The 21,706-nt window shown below is 52.2% G+C and overlaps 2 protein-coding genes across 10 annotated transcripts in view; one reads left to right on the top strand and one right to left on the bottom strand.

Annotated features, from left to right (window-relative positions):
* LOC142258179 (Fc receptor-like protein 3) overlaps positions 1-10,629 on the top strand; it is a 31,726-nt gene extending 21,097 nt beyond the window's left edge. For 3 of the 4 annotated variants that reach the window (XM_075330682.1, XM_075330681.1, XM_075330679.1), the window contains 2 exons: positions 1,451-1,491; positions 10,053-10,629. In XM_075330682.1, the coding sequence (XP_075186797.1) occupies positions 1,451-1,491; positions 10,053-10,106 (95 nt within the window). In that variant the 3' untranslated portion in view covers positions 10,107-10,629. Of the gene's footprint in view, positions 1-1,450; positions 1,532-10,052 lie in introns of all 4 variants that reach the window. The other variant, XM_075330680.1, reaches the window with a different exon arrangement.
* The window catches only part of LOC142258168 (methyltransferase-like protein 25B), a 119,951-nt gene that overhangs the window by 35,848 nt on the left and 62,397 nt on the right, over positions 1-21,706 (bottom strand). Inside the window, exons 9-11 of one of the 6 annotated variants that reach the window (XR_012727716.1) lie at positions 10,672-10,799; positions 10,030-10,514; positions 780-2,156 (exon numbers count right to left, since the gene is read on the bottom strand). Coding sequence is in view for 2 of the 6 variants with exons in the window: in XM_075330661.1 (XP_075186776.1) it covers positions 10,488-10,514; positions 10,672-10,799 (155 nt within the window). In the remaining 4 variants the exon portion in view is untranslated. Of the gene's footprint in view, positions 1-779; positions 2,157-9,462; positions 9,536-9,805; positions 10,515-10,671; positions 10,800-21,706 lie in introns of those variants that run through there. The other 5 variants (XR_012727717.1, XR_012727715.1, XM_075330661.1 and 2 more) reach the window with 5 other exon arrangements.

Genomic DNA, 21,706 nt, shown 5'->3' with positions numbered 1-21,706 from the left:
ACACACTTGTGACAGCAAGTTAGGGACAGAGCCAGTGACTTGCACTATACAGTGAGTTTTCAGAGATAAGAAAATGTATTTTAATAAAATAATATCCAGATTGTGTATTTATCACATTGTCTATCAAATGAGATCAAGCTGGGTAAGTGACATTGGCTTTTTCCGTTCATAAAATAAATGGCAGATTCCGAGCGAAAGCCGGCAAAAGAATGGTCAAGATACTTTTTTAAGCCATGTCACAGCTTCTGAAGCCAGAAGAGATTAAAATAAGTTCAAAATGAAGGAACATATTGTTATGCAATATGTTCAGCATTTTTGGTGTTTTCCAAGCACTTTTTCAGACTGGTTCAAGGTGGAATCTGGCTGAAAAGGATGTTGTGTGCTTCATATTTCAGAAGAGCTGTGTCCATCAGTTGCGGTTTGTTTGAAAAAATTCTGTGCTTTACTCACTCTTCCTGGGTCCAATGTTGAGCCACCATAACTGTTCCCTGTGTCTGTTGTACTGATATCATACTGACAGCGCTGCAGCCAATCAGTGAGTTCAGAGAGTCTGTCTGAGGTGATGGCGTGAGACGCCAAGGTAACTGAACTGAGCGCTGTTGAACTGACATCTGCGCTGCAGACAATCACCGACCACAGAAGTAGTGGTGGAGACTCAACGCTGGACCCAGGGAGGATAACTAAAGTACAGTCTGTTTTTTGTTTTTAATGGAAACCGTGCCAAGTCGAAAGGCGCTGAAAATTAAAAAAATGTTAATCACCATTTTAAAATTCCCAGTTCTCCATACTTCTCTCGCACACTGTGATAGATAAAGGTCAACCAAAGACAATGTAATGAAATCAAACGGTAACCGAAATCATACGAATCACAGTTAATGACCCAGAAGAAGTTACGTCATTTGTAAAGGCCACTTTACACACAGCGATATCGCTAGCGATGTCGCTGGTGACAGCACCCGCCCCCATCGGTTGTGCGTCACAGGCAAATTGCTGCCCGTGGCGCACAACATTGCTAACACGCGTCACACGGACTTAACTGCTTAGCGACGTCGCTGTGGCCGGCGAACAGCCTCCTCTCTAAGGGGGCGGTTTGTGCGGCGTCACTAAGCGGCCGCCCAATAGAAGTGGAGAGGCGGAGATAAGCGGGCCGAACATCCTGCCCACCTCCTTCCTTCCTCATTGCGGGTGGCCGCAGGAACGACGAACAAACTGCGTCCAACAGCAACGACATTTGGGATTAGAACGACGTGTCAACGATTTGGTGAGTAATTCTGATAGTTAATGGTCGATCGTACGTTTCACATGCAACAACGTCGCTAACGAGGCCGGATGTGCGTCACGAATTCAGTGACCCCAACACATCTCATTAGCAATGACTTAACATCACCATGTCCTAGAATCATGCTGTTTCCAGAAAGATGACAGAATAATCATTGTGTTTATTCCACAGTCTTCTCGCAGAAGCCCCATAAAGAGGCCGTGAAGGACCTGGTGAGAGAAAATCACTACATCGTGTGTTAACGTCTTTTCGGTAAAATGTTCAACCTCTCTGTCAAATGTTTATAAAGCCTTTGCTTTCCACATATAAGTCGAGTACGTTGGAGGTTTGTAGCAGCTCATACAGTGACACACCCTGAATGGCCACTGGACACAATTAGCCTTGAGAACTGCAGAGATTTTTCCTGGCATTGATAAGTGGTGTTGAGATCGTTCTTAAGTTATACTGACCCATGTGGACGGAATAGCTTCTCACAAATTATATGGTCAAAGCAGCCAATATACCTTCACCCAGATATGCTCTTTGGAGACTAAAACCCACTCGAATGCGGACTCTCCTATACACATTGGCGCTCCTTTGGCAGAGCAGTCCGATGTTATCTCCCACAGCCGCGAGGTGGTTAATCTCTGGGAAAAGTCCGAAATAATACATGCTGGAAAATTAACTCCCCTGATGGTCCTGACAATTGTCAGGAGCCCCCCCATACACAGATTGTTGTCGAACCCACTGCTATCAGGAGAAGAGATTCCTGGAATCAGTCCATGATTACACAACCCGTCTTTCTACCATTACGATGAAGGGATGGCCACAATGCTCGGTAAGCCCTAGCATCCAAACATCCATGAAAAGGTATCAAGTCCCAATTTTTCAGCACACACTATAATGGAGAAAAAAATAGAATTAGTTCTTACAGGTAATTCAGTTTCTAGGAACCCTCCACGACAGCACCATTAAATATCTGTGCTGTCGTGGAGGGTGACTAGAGAAAATAATTAGTTCTTACCGGTAATTCGGTTTCTAAGAACCCTCCACGACAGCACGGATATTTAATGGTGCTGTCGTGGAGGGTGACTAGAGAAAAATGTATGCCCCCTCCACATTACATCTCCAGGAGCGTTTCTGAGCTCCCATTCTACATCCGTAGACATTACTATGGAGTCAGCTTCTGCAGATAGTACAGCTCCTGAGCATCTGTGGAAGTTTTCCTTAAGGTTTTGCAGGTGTCTGTGTAATTTTTGCCCATTTGTGAGGTCAGACACTGAAGATGGGGAGAGGCCAGGGCTCACAATCTCTGGTCTACTTGTTGGATGAGGTTGAGGTCTGCACTCGGGTCTGGGCTCTGTGTAGCCTGTTGTGTTCTTCTACAAGAAACTCCACCATCCCTGTCTTTATAAACATGGGGGAGAAGAAAAAAAAAATCTTTCACCAAACTGTCCCCACAAAGCTGGAAGATACAATTGTCCACAATGTCTTGCGCTGATCTCTCTTCTTTTAAACTAAGAAGCCGACCCCTGATAACGGCCGAGAACACTATCCTTCCTCCACCAAACTGTACAGAGGGCACAAGATGGGTAACTTTCTCCTAGTATTCACCAATCCCAGACCCCTCCCTTAGAGAACTGTGATTCGTCACTGTACAGAACACATCTACTCCAGAGTCCAATGATGGCGGATTTACACAGCTCCAGCCAACGCTCAGCATAGTGCTTTGTGGTGTTTGGCTCGGGATTGTGCTTGGTGATGTACAACTCAGCATTGTGCTTGGTGATGTATGGCTCGGGATTGGGCTTGATAATGTATGGTTCAGCATTGCGCTTGGCCATGTACGGCTCAGTACTGTGCTTGGTGATGTATGGCTCGGGATTGGGCTTGATAATGTATGGCTCGGCATTGCGCTTGGCCATGTACAGCTCGGCATTGTGCTTGGTGATGTATGGCTCGGGATTGGGCTTGATAATGTATGGCTCGGCATTGTGCTTGGCCATGTACGGCTCAGTACTGTGCTTGGTGATGTACAGCTCAGCATTGTGCTTGGTGATGTATGGCTCGGGATTGTGCTTGATAATGTATGGTTCAGCATTGCGCTTGGCCATGTACGGCTCAGTACTGTGCTTGGTGATGTACAGCTCAGCATTGTGCTTGGTGATGTATGGCTCGGGATTGTGCTTGATAATGTATGGTTCAGCATTGCGCTTGGCCATGTACGGCTCAGAACTGTGCTTGGTGATGTACAGCTCGGCATTGTGCTTGGTCATGTACGGCTCGATATTGTGCAGCTGCCCCAAGCTGCTCGGCATTGTGCTTGGTCATGTACAGCGGTATCCAGCTGCTTGGCCATGGAGTGCCCGGCAGGCGCAGTGTTTGTGCTGATGTTATTAGAGGAGGTCTGGACTCTGCAGTTATGGGGTCAGCAGAGCAGTGGTGACTTTTCTGCTCCTCAGCCCTCGGGCCCCCGCTCTAATGTTACGGGTCTTAGTTGATGCGATTCTTTCCCATTCTCCATAATATCACTCACAGGTGATGGGGGAAGATTTAGGAGGAAGAAATGCCATGAAGTGACATAAGGATGGGGTCAAATATGGCAAACGTTTTCTGCTGTGGACTGAATTTTATTCTATGGCAAAAAAAAAAAAGCGTGATGTGATTTTTTTTCTATAGACGTGCAGAAGGTCTCATCTCTCTACATAGTGAAAAGAAGGGAATTTTGTTTACTTACCGTAAATTCCTTTTCTTCTAGCTCCTATTGGGAGACCCAGACAATTGGGTGTATAGCTTCTGCCTCCGGAGGCCACACAAAGCACTACACTTTAAAAAGTGTAACCCCTCCCCTCTGCCTATACACCCTCCCGTGGATCACGGGCTCCTCAGTTTTGGTGCAAAAGCAGGAAGGAGAAAACTTATAAATTGGTCTAGGGTAAATTCAATCCGAAGGATGTTCGGAGAACTGAGAACCATGAACCAAAAGAACAATTCAACATGAACAACATGTGTACACAAAAGAACAACCAGCCCGAAGGGAACAGGGGCGGGTGCTGGGTCTCCCAATAGGAGCTAGAAGAAAAGGAATTTACAGTAAGTAAACAAAATTCCCTTCTTCTTTGTCGCTCCATTGGGAGACCCAGACAATTGGGACATCCAAGAGCAGTCCCTGGGTGGGTAAAAGAATACCTCAATAAAAAAAGCCGAAACGGCCCCCTCTTAAAGGTGGGCAACCGCCGCCTGAAGGACTCGCCTACCTAGACTGGCGTCTGCCGAAGCATAGGTATGCACTTGATAGTGTTTCGTGAAAGTGTGCAGACTAGACCACGTAGCTGCCTGACACACCTGCTGAGCCGTAGCCCGGTGCCGCAATGCCCAGGACGCACCCACGGCTCTGGTAGAATGGGCTTTCAGCCCTGAAGGAAGCGGAAGCCCAGAAGAACGGTAGGCATCGAGAATCGGTTCCTTGATCCACCGAGCCAAGGTTGACTTGGAAGCCTGCGAATCCTTACGCTGGCCAGCAACAAGGACAAAGAGCGCATCTGAACGACGCAGGGGCGCCATGCGAGACACGTAGAGCCGGAGTGCTCTCACCAGATCCAAAGAGTGCAAATCCTTTTCACATTGGTGAATTGGATTAGGGCAAAATGAAGGCAAGGAGATATCCTGATTGAGATGAAAAGGAGATACCACCTTAGGGAGAAATTCCGGAACCGGACGCAGAACCACCTTATCCTGGTGAAACACCAGGAAGGGGGCTTTGCATGATAGCGCTGCAAGCTCAGACACTCTCCGGAGTGATGTAACTGCCACTAGAAAGGCCACCTTCTGCGAAAGACGTGATAAAGAGACATCCCGCAGCGGCTCGAAAGGTGGTTTCTGAAGAGCCGTTAGCACCCTGTTAAGATCCCAGGGTTCTAGCGGATGCTTGTAAGGTGGGACTATGTGGCAAACTTCCTGCAGGAACGTGCGGACCTGCGGAAGCCTGGCTAGGCGCTTTTGAAAAAATACGGAGAGCGCCGATACTTGGCCCTTGAGAGAGCCGAGTGACAAACCCTTGTCCATTCCGGATTGAAGGAATGAAAGAAAAGTGGGTAAGGCAAACGGCCATGGAGGAAAACCGTCATCAGAGCACCAGGATAAGAAGATTTGCCAAGACCTGTAATAGATCTTGGCGGACGTTGGCTTCCTGGCCTGTCTCATGGTGGCAATGACATCCTGAGATAACCCTGAAGACGCTAGGAGCCAGGACTCAATGGCCACACAGTCAGGTTGAGGGCCACAGAATTCAGATGGAAAAATGGGCCTTGTGACAGCAAGTCTGGGCGGTCTGGAAGCGCCCACGGTTGACCCACCGTGAGATGCCACAGATCCGGGTACCACGACCGCCTCGGCCAGTCTGGAGCGACGAGAATGGCGCGACGGCAGTCGGACCTGATCTTGCGTAACACTCTGGGCAGCATCGCCAGAGGAGGAAACACATAAGGCAGTCGAAACTGCGACCAATCCTGAACTAAAGCGTCCGCCGCCAGAGCTCTGTGATCCTGAGACCGTGCCATGAATGCCGGGACTTTGTTGTTGTGCCGTGACGCCATGAGATCGACGTCTGGCGTTCCCCAGCGGCGACAGATCTCTCGAAACACTTCTGGGTGCAGAGACCATTCCCCCGCATCCATGCCCTGACGACTGAGAAAATCTGCTTCCCAGTTTTCTACGCCCGGGATGTGAACTGCGGAGATGGTGGAGGCTGTGGTTTCCACCCACTGCAGAATCCGCCGGACTTCCTGGAAGGCTTGACGACTGCGAGTGCCGCCTTGGTGGTTGATGTATGCGACGGCAGTGGCGTTGTCCGACTGGATACGGATCTGCCTGCCCTCCAGCCACCGATGGAAAGCCAATAGGGCTAGATACACTGCCCTTATCTCCAGAACATTGATCTGAAGGGAAGACTCTATCGGAGTCCAGGTTCCCTGAGCCCTGTGGTGGAGAAAAAACACTCCCCACCCTGACAGGCTCGCGTCCGTGGTGACCACAGCCCAGGTTGGGGGTAGGAAGGATTTTCCCTGCGATAGAGAATTGGGAAGGAGCCACCACCGAAGTGACGTCTTGGTTGCAAGGGAAAGAGAGACGTTCCTGTCGAGGGAAGCCGACCTCCTGTCCCATTTGCGGAGAATGTCCCATTGGAGTGGCCGTAGATGGAATTGCGCGAACGGCACTGCCTCCATCACTGCCACCATCTTCCCCAGGAAGTGCATGAGGCGCCTTAAGGGGTGTGACTGACTCCGAAGAAGTGATTGCACCCCTGCCTGCAGAGAAAGCTGTTTGTCCCGCGGTAGCTTGACTACCGCTGACTGTGTATGAAACTCCATCCCGAGGTAAGTCAGTGATTGGGTCGGTGTCAACTTGGATGTCGGGAAGTTGATGATCCACCCGAACTGCTGGAGAGTCGCCAGAGCGACGGTAAAGCTGTGTTGACACGCCACCCGAGAAGGGGCGCTGATTAGGAGATCGTCCAAGTATGGGATTACCGAGTGGCCCTGAGAGTGTAGGACCGCCACGACGGAAGCCATGACTTTGGTGAAAACCCGTGGGGCTGTCGCCAGGCCGAAAGGCAATGCCACGAACTGAAGGTGTTCGTCCCCGATGGCGAAACGCAAGAAGCGTTGATGTTCGGGTGCGATCGGCACGTGGAGATAAGCATCCTTGATGTCGATCGATGCCAGGAAGTCTCCCTGTGACATCGAGGCGATGACCGAGCGGAGAGATTCCATCCGAAACCGTCTGGTTCTCACATGTCTGTTGAGCAGCTTGAGGTCCAGAACGGGACGGAATGATCCGTCCTTTTTTGGCACCACGAACAAGTTGGAGTAAAAGTCGCGACCACGTTCCTGAAGGGGAACGGGGGTCACAACTCCTTCTGTCTTCAGAGCGTCCACTGCCTGAAAAAGTGTGTCAGCCTGAGCGGGGGGCGGAGAGGTTCTGAAGAAACGAGCCGCAGGACGAGAGCTGAACTCTATCCTGTAACCGTGAGACAGAATGTCTCTCACCCATCGGTCATGAACATGTGGCCACCAGGCGTCGCCAAAGCGGGAGAGCCTGCCACCGACCGAGGATGCGGCTAGGGGATGCCGAGAGTCATGAGGAGGCCGCCTTGGAGGCAGTGCCTCCTGCGGCCTTTTGGGGGCGTGACTTGGACCGCCACGCATAGGAGTTCCTCTGGCCTTTCTCCGGCCTGCTGGACGAAGAGGATTGGGGCTTGGCGGAGGGACGAAAGGACCGAAACCTCGATTATATTTTCCGTTGCTGAGGTCTCTTAGGTTTGGACTGGGGTAATGAGGAGTCCTTTCCCTTGGATTCCTTAATAATCTCATCCAATCGTTCGCCAAACAAGCGTTCGCCAGAAAACAGCAAACCGGTTAAGAACCTCTTGGAGGCCGAGTCTGCCTTCCATTCGCGCAGCCACATGGCCCTGCGGACTGCCACAGAGTTAGCGGATGCCACAGCTGTACGGCTAGCAGAGTCTAGGACTGCGTTCATGGCGTAGGTGCGACGTCCGCCTCATCCTCTAGAGAGTCCTCAAGCTGGGAACCCGAGCAGCGTGAAGAAGTCGGGGAAGATTCCCAGCGAGCCCGCTTAGCCGGTCTAGGACTGTGGTCCGGGCCGGAGTCCTCCACGTGGGACCTAGGGCGGACCGAGAGGGACCTGGAGGCGACGATCCAACAGGGGCCGGGGCCTGTTTAAGGACCGGTCTGGACTGCAAAGCTTCTAGCAGCTTTGGCAGACCATTTGTCCATAGACTGAGCCATGGATTGTGAAAGTGACTCAGAGAGTTTCTCAGCAAAAGAGGCGAACTCTGTCCCTGCCGCCTGGACAGGGGGAGCAGGGGGGTCTACATGAGCCGAGGGGCCCACTAGTGACCGAGGCTCCGGCTGAGCAAGCGAAACAGGGGTCGAGCATTGCTCACAGTGAGGGTAGGTGGAACCCGCAGGTAACATAGCCCCACAAGAGGTACAGGCCGCAAAAAAACCCTGTGCCTTAACAGCTTTGCTCCTTGTGGACGACATGCTGTTGTCTCATAGGAGAATGATCACTGAGGGTATATGGGCAAAAATGGGTATACAGCCCGACCGAACAGAAATATATATATAAATATGTATCTATTCCGGCACCCTAGGGGGGACCAGCACCGGGTGACCGGTGTGGCTTACCGACCGCTAACAAGCGGCGTGTGTGTGTCCTCCAGATTCCCTGCCTTGGGTCCCCCGGAGCTGCAGAGCTGTTCCTGAGAATCCTCCACCGGCAGAATGCCCAAAAAATGGCTGCCGGAGCTCTCAGGGGAGGAGTAGAGCCGTGGGCGGCGCCAGGAAAGTGCGGGAATCTGGGGTCCCCACAGTGATCAGTGACTGGGGAGGAAATATGCAGGATGCTCCAGCCCTCACATCCGACATCAGGTCGGCAGTCCCGCCCTTACCCCTGACAGGCAGGCCCGGGGGCGGGATTTTTGCGACTAGGCCGCGATGAAGCCGGGGACTAAATTTGAGACCGCGCCCGACAAGCAGGCACGGTCGGCGCGGAAGTCCGCCGGCCTTCTCAATTCAGCAGCTGCCGCAGCGTCCGGGAAGAAGGTGCGCTCCCTGCACAGTCCCCAATGGGGACACAGAGTACCTTAGAGTTGCAGGGCCCGGTCCCTGAGGTTGAATAGACTCCGGTCCGGCAGATTCCCACAGGGGCTGCGGAGGGAGCACGGTCCCAGTAAATGGATGACCGCTCAGGATCCCACTTCTCCCAGAGCCGCTAAGGGATGGTGAAGGAGACGGCATGAGTCTCCGGCCTTTGTACCCGCAATGGGTACCTCAACCTTAACAACACCGCCGACGTAGTGGGGTGAGAAGGGAACATGCCGGGGGCCCCGTGGGGGCCCTCTTTTCTTCCAACCGACATAACTAATATGAGAATGCATGAGTGGATGTGTGCCTCCTTCCACACAAAGCATAAAACTGAGGAGCCCGTGATCCACGGGAGGGTGTATAGGCAGAGGGGAGGGGTTACACTTTTTAAAGTGTAGTGCTTTGTGTGGCCTCCGGAGGCAGAAGCTACACACCCAATTGTCTGGGTCTCCCAATGGAGCGACAAAGAAATCCTCTTTTCTGAGTTTGTTTTTGGATTCGCTGTATAAGGATGAGGTTTTGTTTTCAAGTAAATACCTCAGTCACCGTACCCTGCCACATGAGAGGCCGTCTCCTCACTCCCGACCATAGCCGGGTCTGCTCGCTCATCCTAAAGAGACCGCAGAGAGAGGAATGCATTCTGGGTAGTGACTACCACACTATAAACCTGATGTGCTAACTGAGCCAGGAAGTAGACAAAGTAAGAGAGAAGCTGCAGGGCAAAGCACAGAGGTGAAGACAAAAAAAACCACACTTAGCTACATACTATGGTAGGGGATGGAAATGTACAAATTTCACTTAAAGAGGTTGTTATGTTGTACAATATCAAGTGTAAAACGGATAGTGGTTAGTGGACACCCACCTCCTAAGAGCAGGTCTTAGTGGTAGTAATCACGTGAGACCACCGCTCCATACTCCGTCTATAGGAGTGACCGACAGACTCCAATCCATTCTGTATGGACAACCCCTTTAAGCAAAGGTTACCTTTAAGAATGTCTTTGTAACTTAAGAAGTCCTGTGTCTTCCAAACAATATATAAATGGCTGCAGATGTGCTGTAAGTAAGAACTAACGTTTTCTTTTCTTTCTCCTCCCCTCTACTCACATAATTTCACAACTGTGGAACAGATGGCAGCTCCTCCGATGGAAATATCGGCTCCTCTCAATGTAATAAAGCAATAAACCCGGCATTCTGTATTTATCCATTTATCTAAAGATGGTGGCGGACAAAAACTGCACAGTAGAAAAAAAAAAAAAAAAAAAAAAAAGAGAGAAATATGAGACGTCTACAAGACAAGCAAAAACGGAGCGCGCCCTGTGGTCTGGAGATTCCAGTCTTATAAAATCATCGACCTCGTGCTGATCCTGAGGATGAAGGACGGTCCGGGCGCCGCCGGGAAACGTAACCTGATCACCAAGACCCCGTCATTCACCGGATGGAGGAGACCCTGCTCATCATGGGGTGACGGTGGCACCCTAGGAGGAGCTGGTGGCATTCTAACACTTTTCTTCTCCCCACCGGTCACAAGAAGGTAACGTGTAAAGACTAAAAGGACGATCTCCTCACTGAAAATCTGCGTTTGTAGGACCCTGGTGTGAAATGGGAGAAATTTGATAATGAATCGGTTAGTTTTGTGTGGGGTCAAAAATGTAAAAAATACTTTCAAATAAACCTTTGATTTTTTTATTTCAAAATAAATAATAACTTCTCGGTCTTGATAAGTAACAATCTGCACGTCTATCCTACCCTCGGGGAACTCCATGTCATCCCCTCCAGCACCTCACACAGGGGACGGACACCTTTGGTAGCGACAAGGACCAGATTCCTCGGGGAGAACTCGGGTTTAAATAACGGGACGACGTCACACTGAAATCCTGGGGGGAAAGAGGAAAGAAGGGAATTTTGTTTACTTACCGTAAATTCCTTTTCTTCTAGCTCTAATTGGGAGACCCAGACAATTGGGATGTATAGGCTATGCCTCCGGAGGCCGCACAAAGTACTACACTTAAAAGTGTTAAGCCCCTCCCCTTCTGCCTATACACCCCCCGTGCTCCCACGGGCTCCTCAGTTTTGGTGCAAAAGCAAGAAGGAGGAAAAAGAATTATCAACTGGTTTAAAGTAACTTCAATCCGAAGGAATATCGGAGAACTAAAACCATTCAACATGAACAACATGTGTACACAAAAAAACAGGGGCGGGTGCTGGGTCTCCCAATTAGAGCTAGAAGAAAATGAATTTTCGGTAAGTAAACAAAATTCCCTTCTTCTTTTTCGCTCTATTGGGAGACCCAGACAATTGGGACGTCCAAAAGCAGTCCCTGGGTGGGTAAAATAATACCTCGTAAGAGAGCCGTAAAACGGCCCTTTCCTACAGGTGGGCAACCGCCGCCTGAAGGACTCGTCTACCTAGGCTGGCATCCGCCGCAGCATAGGTATGCACCTGATAGTGCTTCGTGAAAGTGTGCAGGCTCGACCAGGTAGCCGCCTGACACACCTGTTGAGCCGTAGCCTGGTGCCTCAAAGCCCAGGACGCTCCCACGGCTCTGGTAGAATGGGCCTTCAGCCCTGAGGGAACCGGAAGCCCAGCCGAACGGTAAGCTTCGATAATTGGCTCCTTGATCCACCGAGCCAGGGTTGATTTGTAAGCCTGTGACCCTTTACGCTGGCCAGCGACAAGGACAAAGAGTGCATCCGAGCGGCGCAGGGGCGCCGTACGAGAAATGTAGAGTCTGAGTGCTCTCACCAGATCTAACAAGTGCAAATCCTTTTCACATTGGTGAACTGGATGAGGATAAAAAGAAGGTAAGGAAATATCCTGATTGAGATGAAAGGGGGATACCACCTTAGGAAGAAATTCCGGAACCGGACGTAGGACCACCTTGTCCTGGTGAAACACCAGAAAAGGGGCTTTGCACGACAACGCTGCTAGCTCAGACACTCTCCGAAGAGAAGTGACTGCTACTAGAAAAACCACTTTCTGTGAAAGTCGTGAGAGGGAGATATCTCTCATTGGCTCGAAAGGTGGTTTCTGAAGAACCATCAGCACCCTGTTTAGATCCCAGGGTTCTAACGGCCGCTTGTAAGGTGGAACGATGTGACAAACTCCCTGCAGGAACGTGCGTACCTGTGGAAGTCTAGCTAGGCGCTTCTGGAAAAACACAGAGAGCGCCGAAACTTGTCCCTTAAGGGAGCCGAGCGACAAACCCTTTTCCAGTCCAGATTGAAGGAAGGACAGAAAAGTAGGTAATGCAAATGGCCAGGGAGAAAAACCCTGAGCAGAGCACCATGACAGAAAAATTTTCCACGTCCTGTGATAGATCTTGGCGGACGTTGGTTTCCTAGCCTGTCTCATAGTGGCAATGACTTCTTGAGATAACCCTGAAGACGCTAGGATCCAGGACTCAATGGCCACACAGTCAGGTTGAGGGCCGCAGAATTCAGATGGAAAAACGGCCCTTGAGATAGCAAGTCTGGTCGGTCTGGTAGTGCCCACGGTTGGCCGACCGTGAGATGCCAAAGATCCGGGTACCACGACCTCCTTGGCCAGTCTGGAGCGACGAGGATGACGCGGCGGCAGTCGGCCCTGATCTTGCGTAACACTCTGGGCAACAGTGCCAGCGGGGGAAACCCATAAGGGAGCTGAAACTGCGACCAATCCTGAACTAAGGCGTCTGCCGCCAGAGCTCTGGGATCTTGAGACCGTGCCATGAACATTGGTACCTTGTTGTTGTGCCGGGACGCCATGAGGTCGACGTCCGGCACCCCCCAGCGGCAACAGATCTCCTGAAACACGTCCGGGTGAAGGGACCATTCCCCTGCGTCCATGCCCTGGCGACTGAGATAATCTGCTTCCCAGTTTTCCACGCCTGGGATGTGAACTGCGGATATGGTGGAGGCCGTGGCTTCCACCCACATCAAAATCCGCCGGACTTCCTGGAAGGCTTGTCGACTGCGTGTGCCGCCTTGGTGGTTGATGTATGCCACCGCTGTGGAATTGTCCGACTGAATTCGGATCTGCTTGCCTTCCAGCCACTGCTGGAACGCTTTCAGGGCAAGATACACTGCCCGAATCTCCAGAACATTGATCTGAAGCGAGGACTCTTGCCGGGTCCACGTACCCTGAGTCCTGTGGTGGAGAAAAACCGCTCCCCACCCTGACAGACTCGCGTCCGTCGTGACTACTTCCCAGGATGGAAGTAGGAAGGATTTCCCCTTCGATAATGAAGTGGGAAGAAGCCACCACCGAAGGGAGGCTTTGGTCGCCTGAGAGAGGGAGACGGTCCTGTCGAGGGACGTCGGCTTCCTGTCCCATTTGCGTAGGATGTCCCATTGAAGGGGACGCAGGTGAAACTGCGCGAAAGGGACTGCTTCCATTGCTGCCACCATCTTCCCCAGGAAGTGCATGAGGCGCCTCAAGGGGTGTGACTGGCCTTGAAGGAGAGATTGTACCCCTTTCTGTAGTGACTGCTGCTTGATCAGCGGAAGCTTCACTATCGCTGAGAGGGTATGAAACTCCATGCCAAGGTATGTCAGCGATTGGGCCGGTGTCAGATTTGACTTTGGAAAATTGATGATCCACCCGAAACTCTGGAGAGTCTCCAGGGTAGCGTCGAGGCTGTGTTGGCATGCCTCTTGAGAGGGTGCCTTGATCAACAGATCGTCCAAGTACGGGATCACCGAGTGACCCTGAGAATGGAGGACCGCTACTACAGTAGCCATAACCTTGGTGAAAACCCGTGGGGCTGTTGCCAGGCCGAATGGCAGTGCCACGAACTGCAGGTGTTCGTTTTCTATGGCGAAGCGCAAGAAACGCTGGTGCTCTGGGGCAATCGGAACGTGGAGATAAGCATCTTTGATATCGATCGATGCAAGGAAATCTCCTTGGGACATTGAGGCGATGACGGAGCGGAGGGATTCCTTCCGGAACCGCCTGGTCTTTACGTGTTTGTTGAGAAGTTTCAGGTCCAGGACAGGACGGAAAGACCCGTCCTTCTTTGGGACCACAAACAAGTTGGAGTAAAAACCGTGGCCCTGTTGCTGAAGAGGAACAGGGACCACCACTCCTTCTGCCTTCAGAGTGCCCAGCGCCTGCAGAAGAGCCTCGGCTCGCTCGGGAGGCGGAGAGGACCTGAAGAATCGAGTCGGGGGACGAGAGGTGAACTCTATCTTGTAACCGTGAGACAGAATGTCTCTCACCCAGCGGTCTTTTATTTGTGGCAGCCAGGTGTCGCAAAAGCGGGAGAGCCTGCCACCGACCGAGGATGCTACTAGAGGAGGTCGAAAGTCATGAGGAAGCCGCTTTGTTAGCGGTGCCTCCAATGGTCTTTTTAGGACGTGACTTAGACCGCCATGCATCAGAGTTCCTTTGTTCTTTCTGAGACCTTTTGGACGAGGAGAACTGGGACCTGCCCGCGCCCCGAAAGGACCGGAACCTCGACTGCCCTCTCCTCTGTTGGGGGATGTTCTGTTTGGGCTGGGGTAAGGATGTATCCTTTCCCTTGGATTGTTTGAGGATTTCATCCAGGCGCTCGCCAAACAGCCTGTCGCCAGAAATTGGCAAACTGGTTAAGCGCTTTTTGGAAGCAGAATCTGCCTTCCATTCCCGTAGCCACAAGGCCCTGCGGAGTACCACCGAATTGGCGGCCGCAACCGCCGTACGGCTCACAGAGTCCAGGACAGCATTAATAGCGTAAGACGCAATTGCCGAGGTCTGGGTGGTAATGGATGCCACTTGTGGCGCGGCCGTGCATGTGGCTGCTTCAATTTGCGCTTGACCTGCTGAGATAGCTTGCAGCGCCCATACGGCTGCGAATGCTGGGGCAAAAGAAGCTCCGATAGCTTCATAGATGGATTTCAACCAGAGCTCCATCTGCCTGTCAGTGGCATCTTTGAGCGAGGCCCCATCTTCCACTGCAAGTATGGATCTAGCCGCCAGTCTGGAGATTGGAGGATCCACTTTGGGACATTGAGTCCAACCTTTAACCACGTCCGGGGGGAAAGGGATAACGTGTATCCTTAAGGCGCTTAGAAAAACGCTTATCTGGACAATCATGGTGATTCTGGACTGCCTCTCTGAAATCAGAGTGGTCCAGAAACATACTCGGTGTACGCTTGGGAAACCTGAAACGGAATTTCTCCTGCTGCGAAGCTGACTCCTCCGCCGGAGGGGCTGAGGGAGAAATATCCAGCAACTGATGGATGGACGCAATAAGATCGTTCACTATGGCGTCCCCGTCTGGAGTATTAAGATTGAGAGCGCTCTCAGGATCCGAATCCTGATCAGCTGTCTCCGCATCATCAACCAAGGATTCCTCCCGCTGAGACCCTAAACAATATGATGTCGAGGGAAATTCTAAGCGAGCCCGCTTAGTCGATCTGGGGCTGGGGTCTAAGTCAGAACCCTCAGTCTGGGATGTATGAGATACCCCGGGAGGACATTGAAGGTCCAACTGAGGGGGGCCAGGGAACAATGATTCACCAGAGTCCCTTTGCTGAGATACCGGCCTGGACTGCAAGGCTTCTAGTATCTTAGCCATAGTCTCAGAGAGTTTTGCAAACTCAGTCCCCGTCACCTGGACAGTGTCAACAGGTGGCTCCCCCTGGGCCCCTCTTAGCATAGGCTCCGGCTGAAGAAGTGTCACAGGGGCCGAACACTGCACACAATGAGGGTCAGTGGAACCTGCCGGTAGTGGGGTCTTACATGCGGCGCAGGCAGCATAATAAGCCTGTGTTTTGGCACCCCTGCCTTTTGTGGGCGCCATGCTATAGTTTTCCCTGAGTAACACAATAGGGTATATAGCCAGAATGAACTGTGCTCATACAGTGTAAAGTATATACAATACACAAATAATGTACCAATACACTACAGCACCATGGGGCTAGCACCACAGGTGCTGCTTACCAGCCGCCTAAAGCGGTTGTGAGGCCACCAGAGACCGTGTCTGGGTCTCCCAGGATTTGTCCCCCTCTGCAGCGTCGGAGGAGCTGACAGGAATGGCTGCGGCGTCCTGACGAGAGGAGGGAGCTGTGGGCGTGGCCGAGAAAGTGCGGGAACTGGTGCTCACACTGTGCACAGTGAGGGGGGTGGAGTATGCAAATCATACTCCAGCCCTCAGTGCTGCTCGCTCTGCAGCGTCCCGCCCCTCCCCTGCCTGTCAGGGCTGAGGGCGGGCGAAAAGGAAACTAGGCCGCAAGCAAGCCGGGGACTCTAGTAATAAACGCGGCCGCCGTAAAAGCGCGGCCGGCGTGAAAGTCCCCGGCGAACTACAAGTCCCAGCCGCGCCGCAGTCTCCCATGGCAGCGGCGGTTAGTGCGGTAGCCCCTACATATAAACACACTCAGCGACGCTGAGTGTATAATGGCACATATAGACCCGGTCAGCGCCGCGGTCCCCGGTGCACTAGCACACCCAGCAAAGCTGAGGTGATGCCGTGCGCGGTCCCCACAGGGATACAGAGTACCTTCAAGATGCAGGGCCATGTCCCTGAACGGTACCTGGCTCCTATCCATCAGGCTCCACAGGAGTTGTGGATGAAGCACGGTCTCAGTGCCTGGAGACCGATGGGATCCCACTTCGCCCAGAGCCCTAAGGGGGATGGGGAAGGAAAACAGCATGTGGGCTCCAGCCTCCGTACCCGCAATGGATACCTCAACCTTAACAACACCGCCGACAAAAGTGGGGTGAGAAGGGAGCATGCTGGGGGCCCTATATGGGCCCACTTTTCTTCCATCCGACATAGTCAGCAGCTGCTGCTGACTAATCTGTGGAGCTGTGCTGTGCATGTCTGCCTCCTTCGCACAAAGCAAAAAACTGAGGAGCCCGTGGGAGCACGGGGGGTGTATAGGCAGAAGGGGAGGGGCTTAACACTTTTGAGTGTAATACTTTGTGCAGCCTCCGGAGGCATAGCCTATACATCCCAATTGTCTGGGTCTCCCAATAGAGCGAAAAAGAAATATAACATTAGATGACTTAGAAAAAAGAGCTTAAAGTCACGGTATAGGATGGGATCACTATATGAACGCAAATTTAGCACCTCCATTACAGCCTTTGCCTGCACAGTGGAGGCCGGGCCTGGTGAGAAAAAAGGACACCAGCTACACTCAGCTCAGGTGTCGGCTGCTCCAGAAGTGTCAGCTTCTTCCGGGGATCGCTGACTACGCTGGCATCACTCTACTCTCCTACAGGCATATTAGACATTTGGAGGAAGCTAGAGTTGTCACTTGCCTGATTTGCCAAAACTGGAGGAAAGTGAAGCCAGCAATGATTGGCCACAGGGATCACATGACATAACACCCTCACATGATCTCCAGAACGATAATGCCAACACTGCTGGAACAGCGCCAAAGCAGAGTATAAGTGATGTTATTCTACTGGGGGGAGACATAAGGATTCCCAGTAGTGGAGAACACATTTAGGTCACGTGAAAATATATAAGTAGCAAAGAAGGGAATTTTGTTTACTTACCGTAAATTCCTTTTCTTCTAGCTCTAATTGGGAGACCCAGACAATTGGGTTGTATAGGCTATGCCTCCGGAGGCCGCACAAAGTATTACACTCAAAAGTGTTAAGCCCCTCCCCTTCTGCCTATACACCCCCCGTGCTCCCACGGGCTCCTCAGTTTTGGTGCAAAAGCAAGAAGGAGGAAAAAGAATTATAAACTGGTTTAAAGTAACTTCAATCCGAAGGAATATCGGAGAACTGAAACCATTCAACATGAACAACATGTGTACACAAAAAAACAGGGGCGGGTGCTGGGTCTCCCAATTAGAGCTAGAAGAAAAGGAATTTACGGTAAGTAAACAAAATTCCCTTCTTCTTTGTCGCTCTATTGGGAGACCCAGACAATTGGGACGTCCAAAAGCAGTCCCTGGGTGGGTAAAATAATACCTCGTAAGAGAGCCGTAAAACGGCCCTTTCCTACAGGTGGGCAACCGCCGCCTGAAGGACTCGTCTGCCTATGCTGGCATCCGCCGAAGCATAGGTATGCACCTGATAGTGCTTCGTGAAAGTGTGCAGGCTCGACCAGGTAGCCGCCTGACACACCTGCTGAGCCGTGGCCTGGTGTCTCAAAGCCCAGGACGCACCCACGGCTCTGGTAGAATGGGCCTTCAGCCCTGAGGGAACCGGAAGCCCAGAAGATCGGTAAGCTTTGACAATTGGCTCCTTGATCCACCGAGCCAGGGTTGATTTGGAAGCCTGTGACCCTTTACGCTGGCCAGCGACAAGGACAAAGAGTGCATCCGAGCGGCGCAGGGGCGCCGTACGAGAAATGTAGAGTCTGAGTGCTCTCACCAGATCCAACAAGTGCAAATCCTTTTCACATTGGTGAACTGGATGAGGACAAAAAGAAAGTAAGGAGATATCCTGATTGAGATGAAAGGGGGATACCACCTTAGGGAGAAATCCCGGAACCGGACGCAGAACCACCTTGTCCTGGTGAAAAACCAGGAAAGGGGTTTTGCATGACAGCGCTGCTAGCTCAGACACTCTCCGAAGTGAAGTGACTGCTACTAGAAAAACCACTTTCCGCGAAAGGCGTGAGAGAAATATCCCTCATTGGCTCGAATGGTGGTTTCTGAAGAACCATCAGCACCCTGTTCAGATCCCAGGGTTCTAACGGCCGCTTGTAAGGAGGAACGATGTGACCAACCCCCTGCAGGAACGTGCGTACCTGTGGAAGTCTGGCTAGGCGCTTCTGAAAAAACACAGAGAGCGCTGAGACTTGTCCCTTAAGGGAGCCGAGCGACAAACCCTTTTCCAGTCCAGATTGAAGGAAGGACAGAAAAGTGGGCAAGGCAAAATGCCAGGGAGAAATACCCTGAGCAGAGCACCACGATAGGAAAATTTTTCACGTCCTGTGGTAGATCTTGGCGGACGTTGGTTTCCTAGCCTGTCTCATAGTGGCAATGACGTCTTGAGATAACCCTGAAGACGCTAGGATCCAGGACTCAATGGCCACACAGTCAGGTTGAGAGCCGCAGAATTCAGATGGAAAAACGGCCCTTGAGATAGCAAGTCTGGTCGGTCTGGTAGTGCCCACGGTTGGCCGACCGTGAGATGCCACAGATCCGGGTACCACGACCGCCTCGGCCAGTCTGGAGCGACGAGGATGACGCGGCGGCAGTCGGCCCTGATCTTGCGTAACACTCTGGGCAACAGTGCCAGCGGAGGAAACACAGAAGGGAGCTGAAACTGCGACCAATCCTGAACTAAGGCGTCTGCCGCCAGAGCTCTGGGATCTTGAGACCGTGCCATGAACACCGATACCTTGTTATTGTGCCGGGACGCCATGAGGTCGACGTCCGGCACCCCCCAGCGGCAACAGACCTCCTGAAAACACGTCCGGGTGAAGGGACCATTCCCCTGCGTCCATGCCCTGGCGACTGAGATAATCTGTTTCCCAGTTTTCCACGCCTGGAATGTGAACTGCAGAGATGGTGGAGGCCGTGGCTTCCACCCCCAGCAGAATCCGCCGGACTTCCTGGAAGGCTTGCCGACTGCGTGTGCCGCCTTGGTGGTTGATGTATGCCACCGCTGTGGAATTGTCTGACTGAATTCTGATCTGCTTGCCTTCCAGCCACTGCTGGAACGCTTTCAGGGCAAGATACACTGCCCTTATTTCCAGAACATTGATCTTAAGCGAGGACTCTTGCTGGGTCCACGTACCCTGAGCCCTGTGGTGGAGAAAAACCGCTCCCCACCCTGACAGACTCGCGTCCGTCGTGACCACCTCCCAGGATGGGGGTAGGAAGGATTTCCCTTTCGATAAGGAAGTGGGAAGAAGCCACCACCGAAGGGAAGCTTTTGGTCGCCTGCGAGAGGGAGACGTTCCTGTCGAGGGACATCGGCTTCCTGCCCCATTTAAGGAACTGCCTCCATTGCTGCCACCATCTTCCCCAGGAAGTGCATGAGGCGCCTCAAGGTGTGTGACCGACCTTGAAGGAGAGATTGTACCCCTGTCTGTAGTGACCGCTGCTTGATCAGCGGAAGCTTCACTATCGCTGAGAGGGTATGAAACTCCATGCCCAGGTATGTCAGCGACTGGGCCGGTGTCAGATTTGACTTTGGCAAATTGATGATCCACCCGAAACTCTGGAGAGTCTCCAGGGTAGCGTCGAGGCTGTGTTGGCATGCCTCTAGAGAGGGTGCCTTGATCAACAGATCGTCCAAGTACGGGATCACTGAGTGACCCTGAGCATGGAGGACCGCTACTACAGTAGCCATAACCTTGGTGAAAACCCGTGGGGCTGTTGCCAGGCCGAACGGTAGTGCCACGAACTGCAGGTGTTCGTTTCCTATAGCGAAGCGCAAGAAGCGCTGGTGCTCTGGAGCAATCGGTACGTGGAGATAAGCATCTTTGATATCGATCGATGCAAGGAAATCTCCTTGGGACATTGAGGCGATGACGGAGCGGAGGGATTTCATCCGGAACCGCCTGGTCTTTACGTGTTTGTTGAGAAGTTTCAGGTCCAGGACAGGTCGGAAAGACCCGTCCTTCTTTGGGACCACAGCAAGTTGGAGGAAAAACCGTGGCCCTGTTGTTGAAGAGGAACAGGGACCACCACTCCTTCTGCCTTCAGAATGCCCAGCGCCTGCAGAAGAGCCTCGGCTCGCTCGGGAGGCGGGGATGACCTGAAGAATCGAGTCGGGGAACGAGAGGTGAACTCTATCTTGTAACCGTGAGACAGAATGTCTCTCACCCCACGGTCTTTTACCCGTGGCAGCCAGGTGTCGCAAAAGCGGGAGAGCCTGCCACCGACCGAGGATGCGGAGTGAGGATGCCGAAAGTCATGAGGAAGCCGCTTTGTTAGCGGCACCTCCGGTGGTCTGTTTAGGACGTGACTTAGACCGCCATGCATCAGAGTTACTTTGATCCTTCTGAGGCCTTTTGGACGAGGAGAAATGGGACCTGCCCGCGCCCTGAAAGGACCGAAACCTCGACTGCCCCTTCCTCTGTTTGGGGTATGTTCGGTTTGGGCTGGGGTAAGGATGTATCCTTTCCCTTGGATTGTTTGATGATTTCATCCAAACGCTCGCCAAACAATCGTTCACCAGAAATTGGCAAACTGGTTAAGCGCTTTTTGGAAACAGAATCTGCCTTCCATTCCCGTAGCCACAAGGCCCTGCGAAGTACCACCGAATTGGCGGCTGCGACCGCCGTACGGCTCGTAGAGTCCAGGACAGCATTAATAGCGTAAGACGCAAATGCCGACGTCTGAGTGGTTATGGACGCCACCTGTGGCGCGGACGTGCGTGTGGCTGCGTCAATTTGCGCTTGACCTGCTGAGATAGCTTGTAGCGCCCATACGGCTGCGAATGCTGGGGCAAAAGAAGCGCCGATAGCTTCATAGATGGATTTCAACCAGAGCTCCATCTGCCTGTCAGTGGCATCTTTGAGTGAAGCCCCATCTTCCACTGCAAGTATGGATCTAGCTGCCAGTCTAGAGATTGGATGATCCACTTTGGGACACTGAGTCCAACCCTTGACCACGTCAGGGGGAAAGGGATAACGTGTATCCTTAAGGCGCTTAGAAAAACGCTTATCTGGACAATCATGGTGATTCTGGACTGCCTCTCTGAAATCAGAGTGGTCCAGAAACATAAGCGGTGTACGCTTGGGAAACCTGAAACGGAATTTCTCCTGTGGGAAACCGACTCCTCCGCCGGAGGAGCTGAGGGAGAAATATCCAACATACGATTGATGGACGCAATAAGATCATTCACTATGGCGTCCCCATCAGGAGTATCAAGATTGAGAGCGGCCTCAGGATCAGAATCCTGA

Source organism: Anomaloglossus baeobatrachus, chromosome 12 (genome assembly GCF_048569485.1).
Source record: "Anomaloglossus baeobatrachus isolate aAnoBae1 chromosome 12, aAnoBae1.hap1, whole genome shotgun sequence".
NCBI lineage: Eukaryota > Metazoa > Chordata > Amphibia > Anura > Aromobatidae > Anomaloglossus > Anomaloglossus baeobatrachus.
The sequence above is the reverse complement of the archived record's forward strand: the minus strand, read 5'-3'. Positions and strand labels throughout refer to the sequence as shown.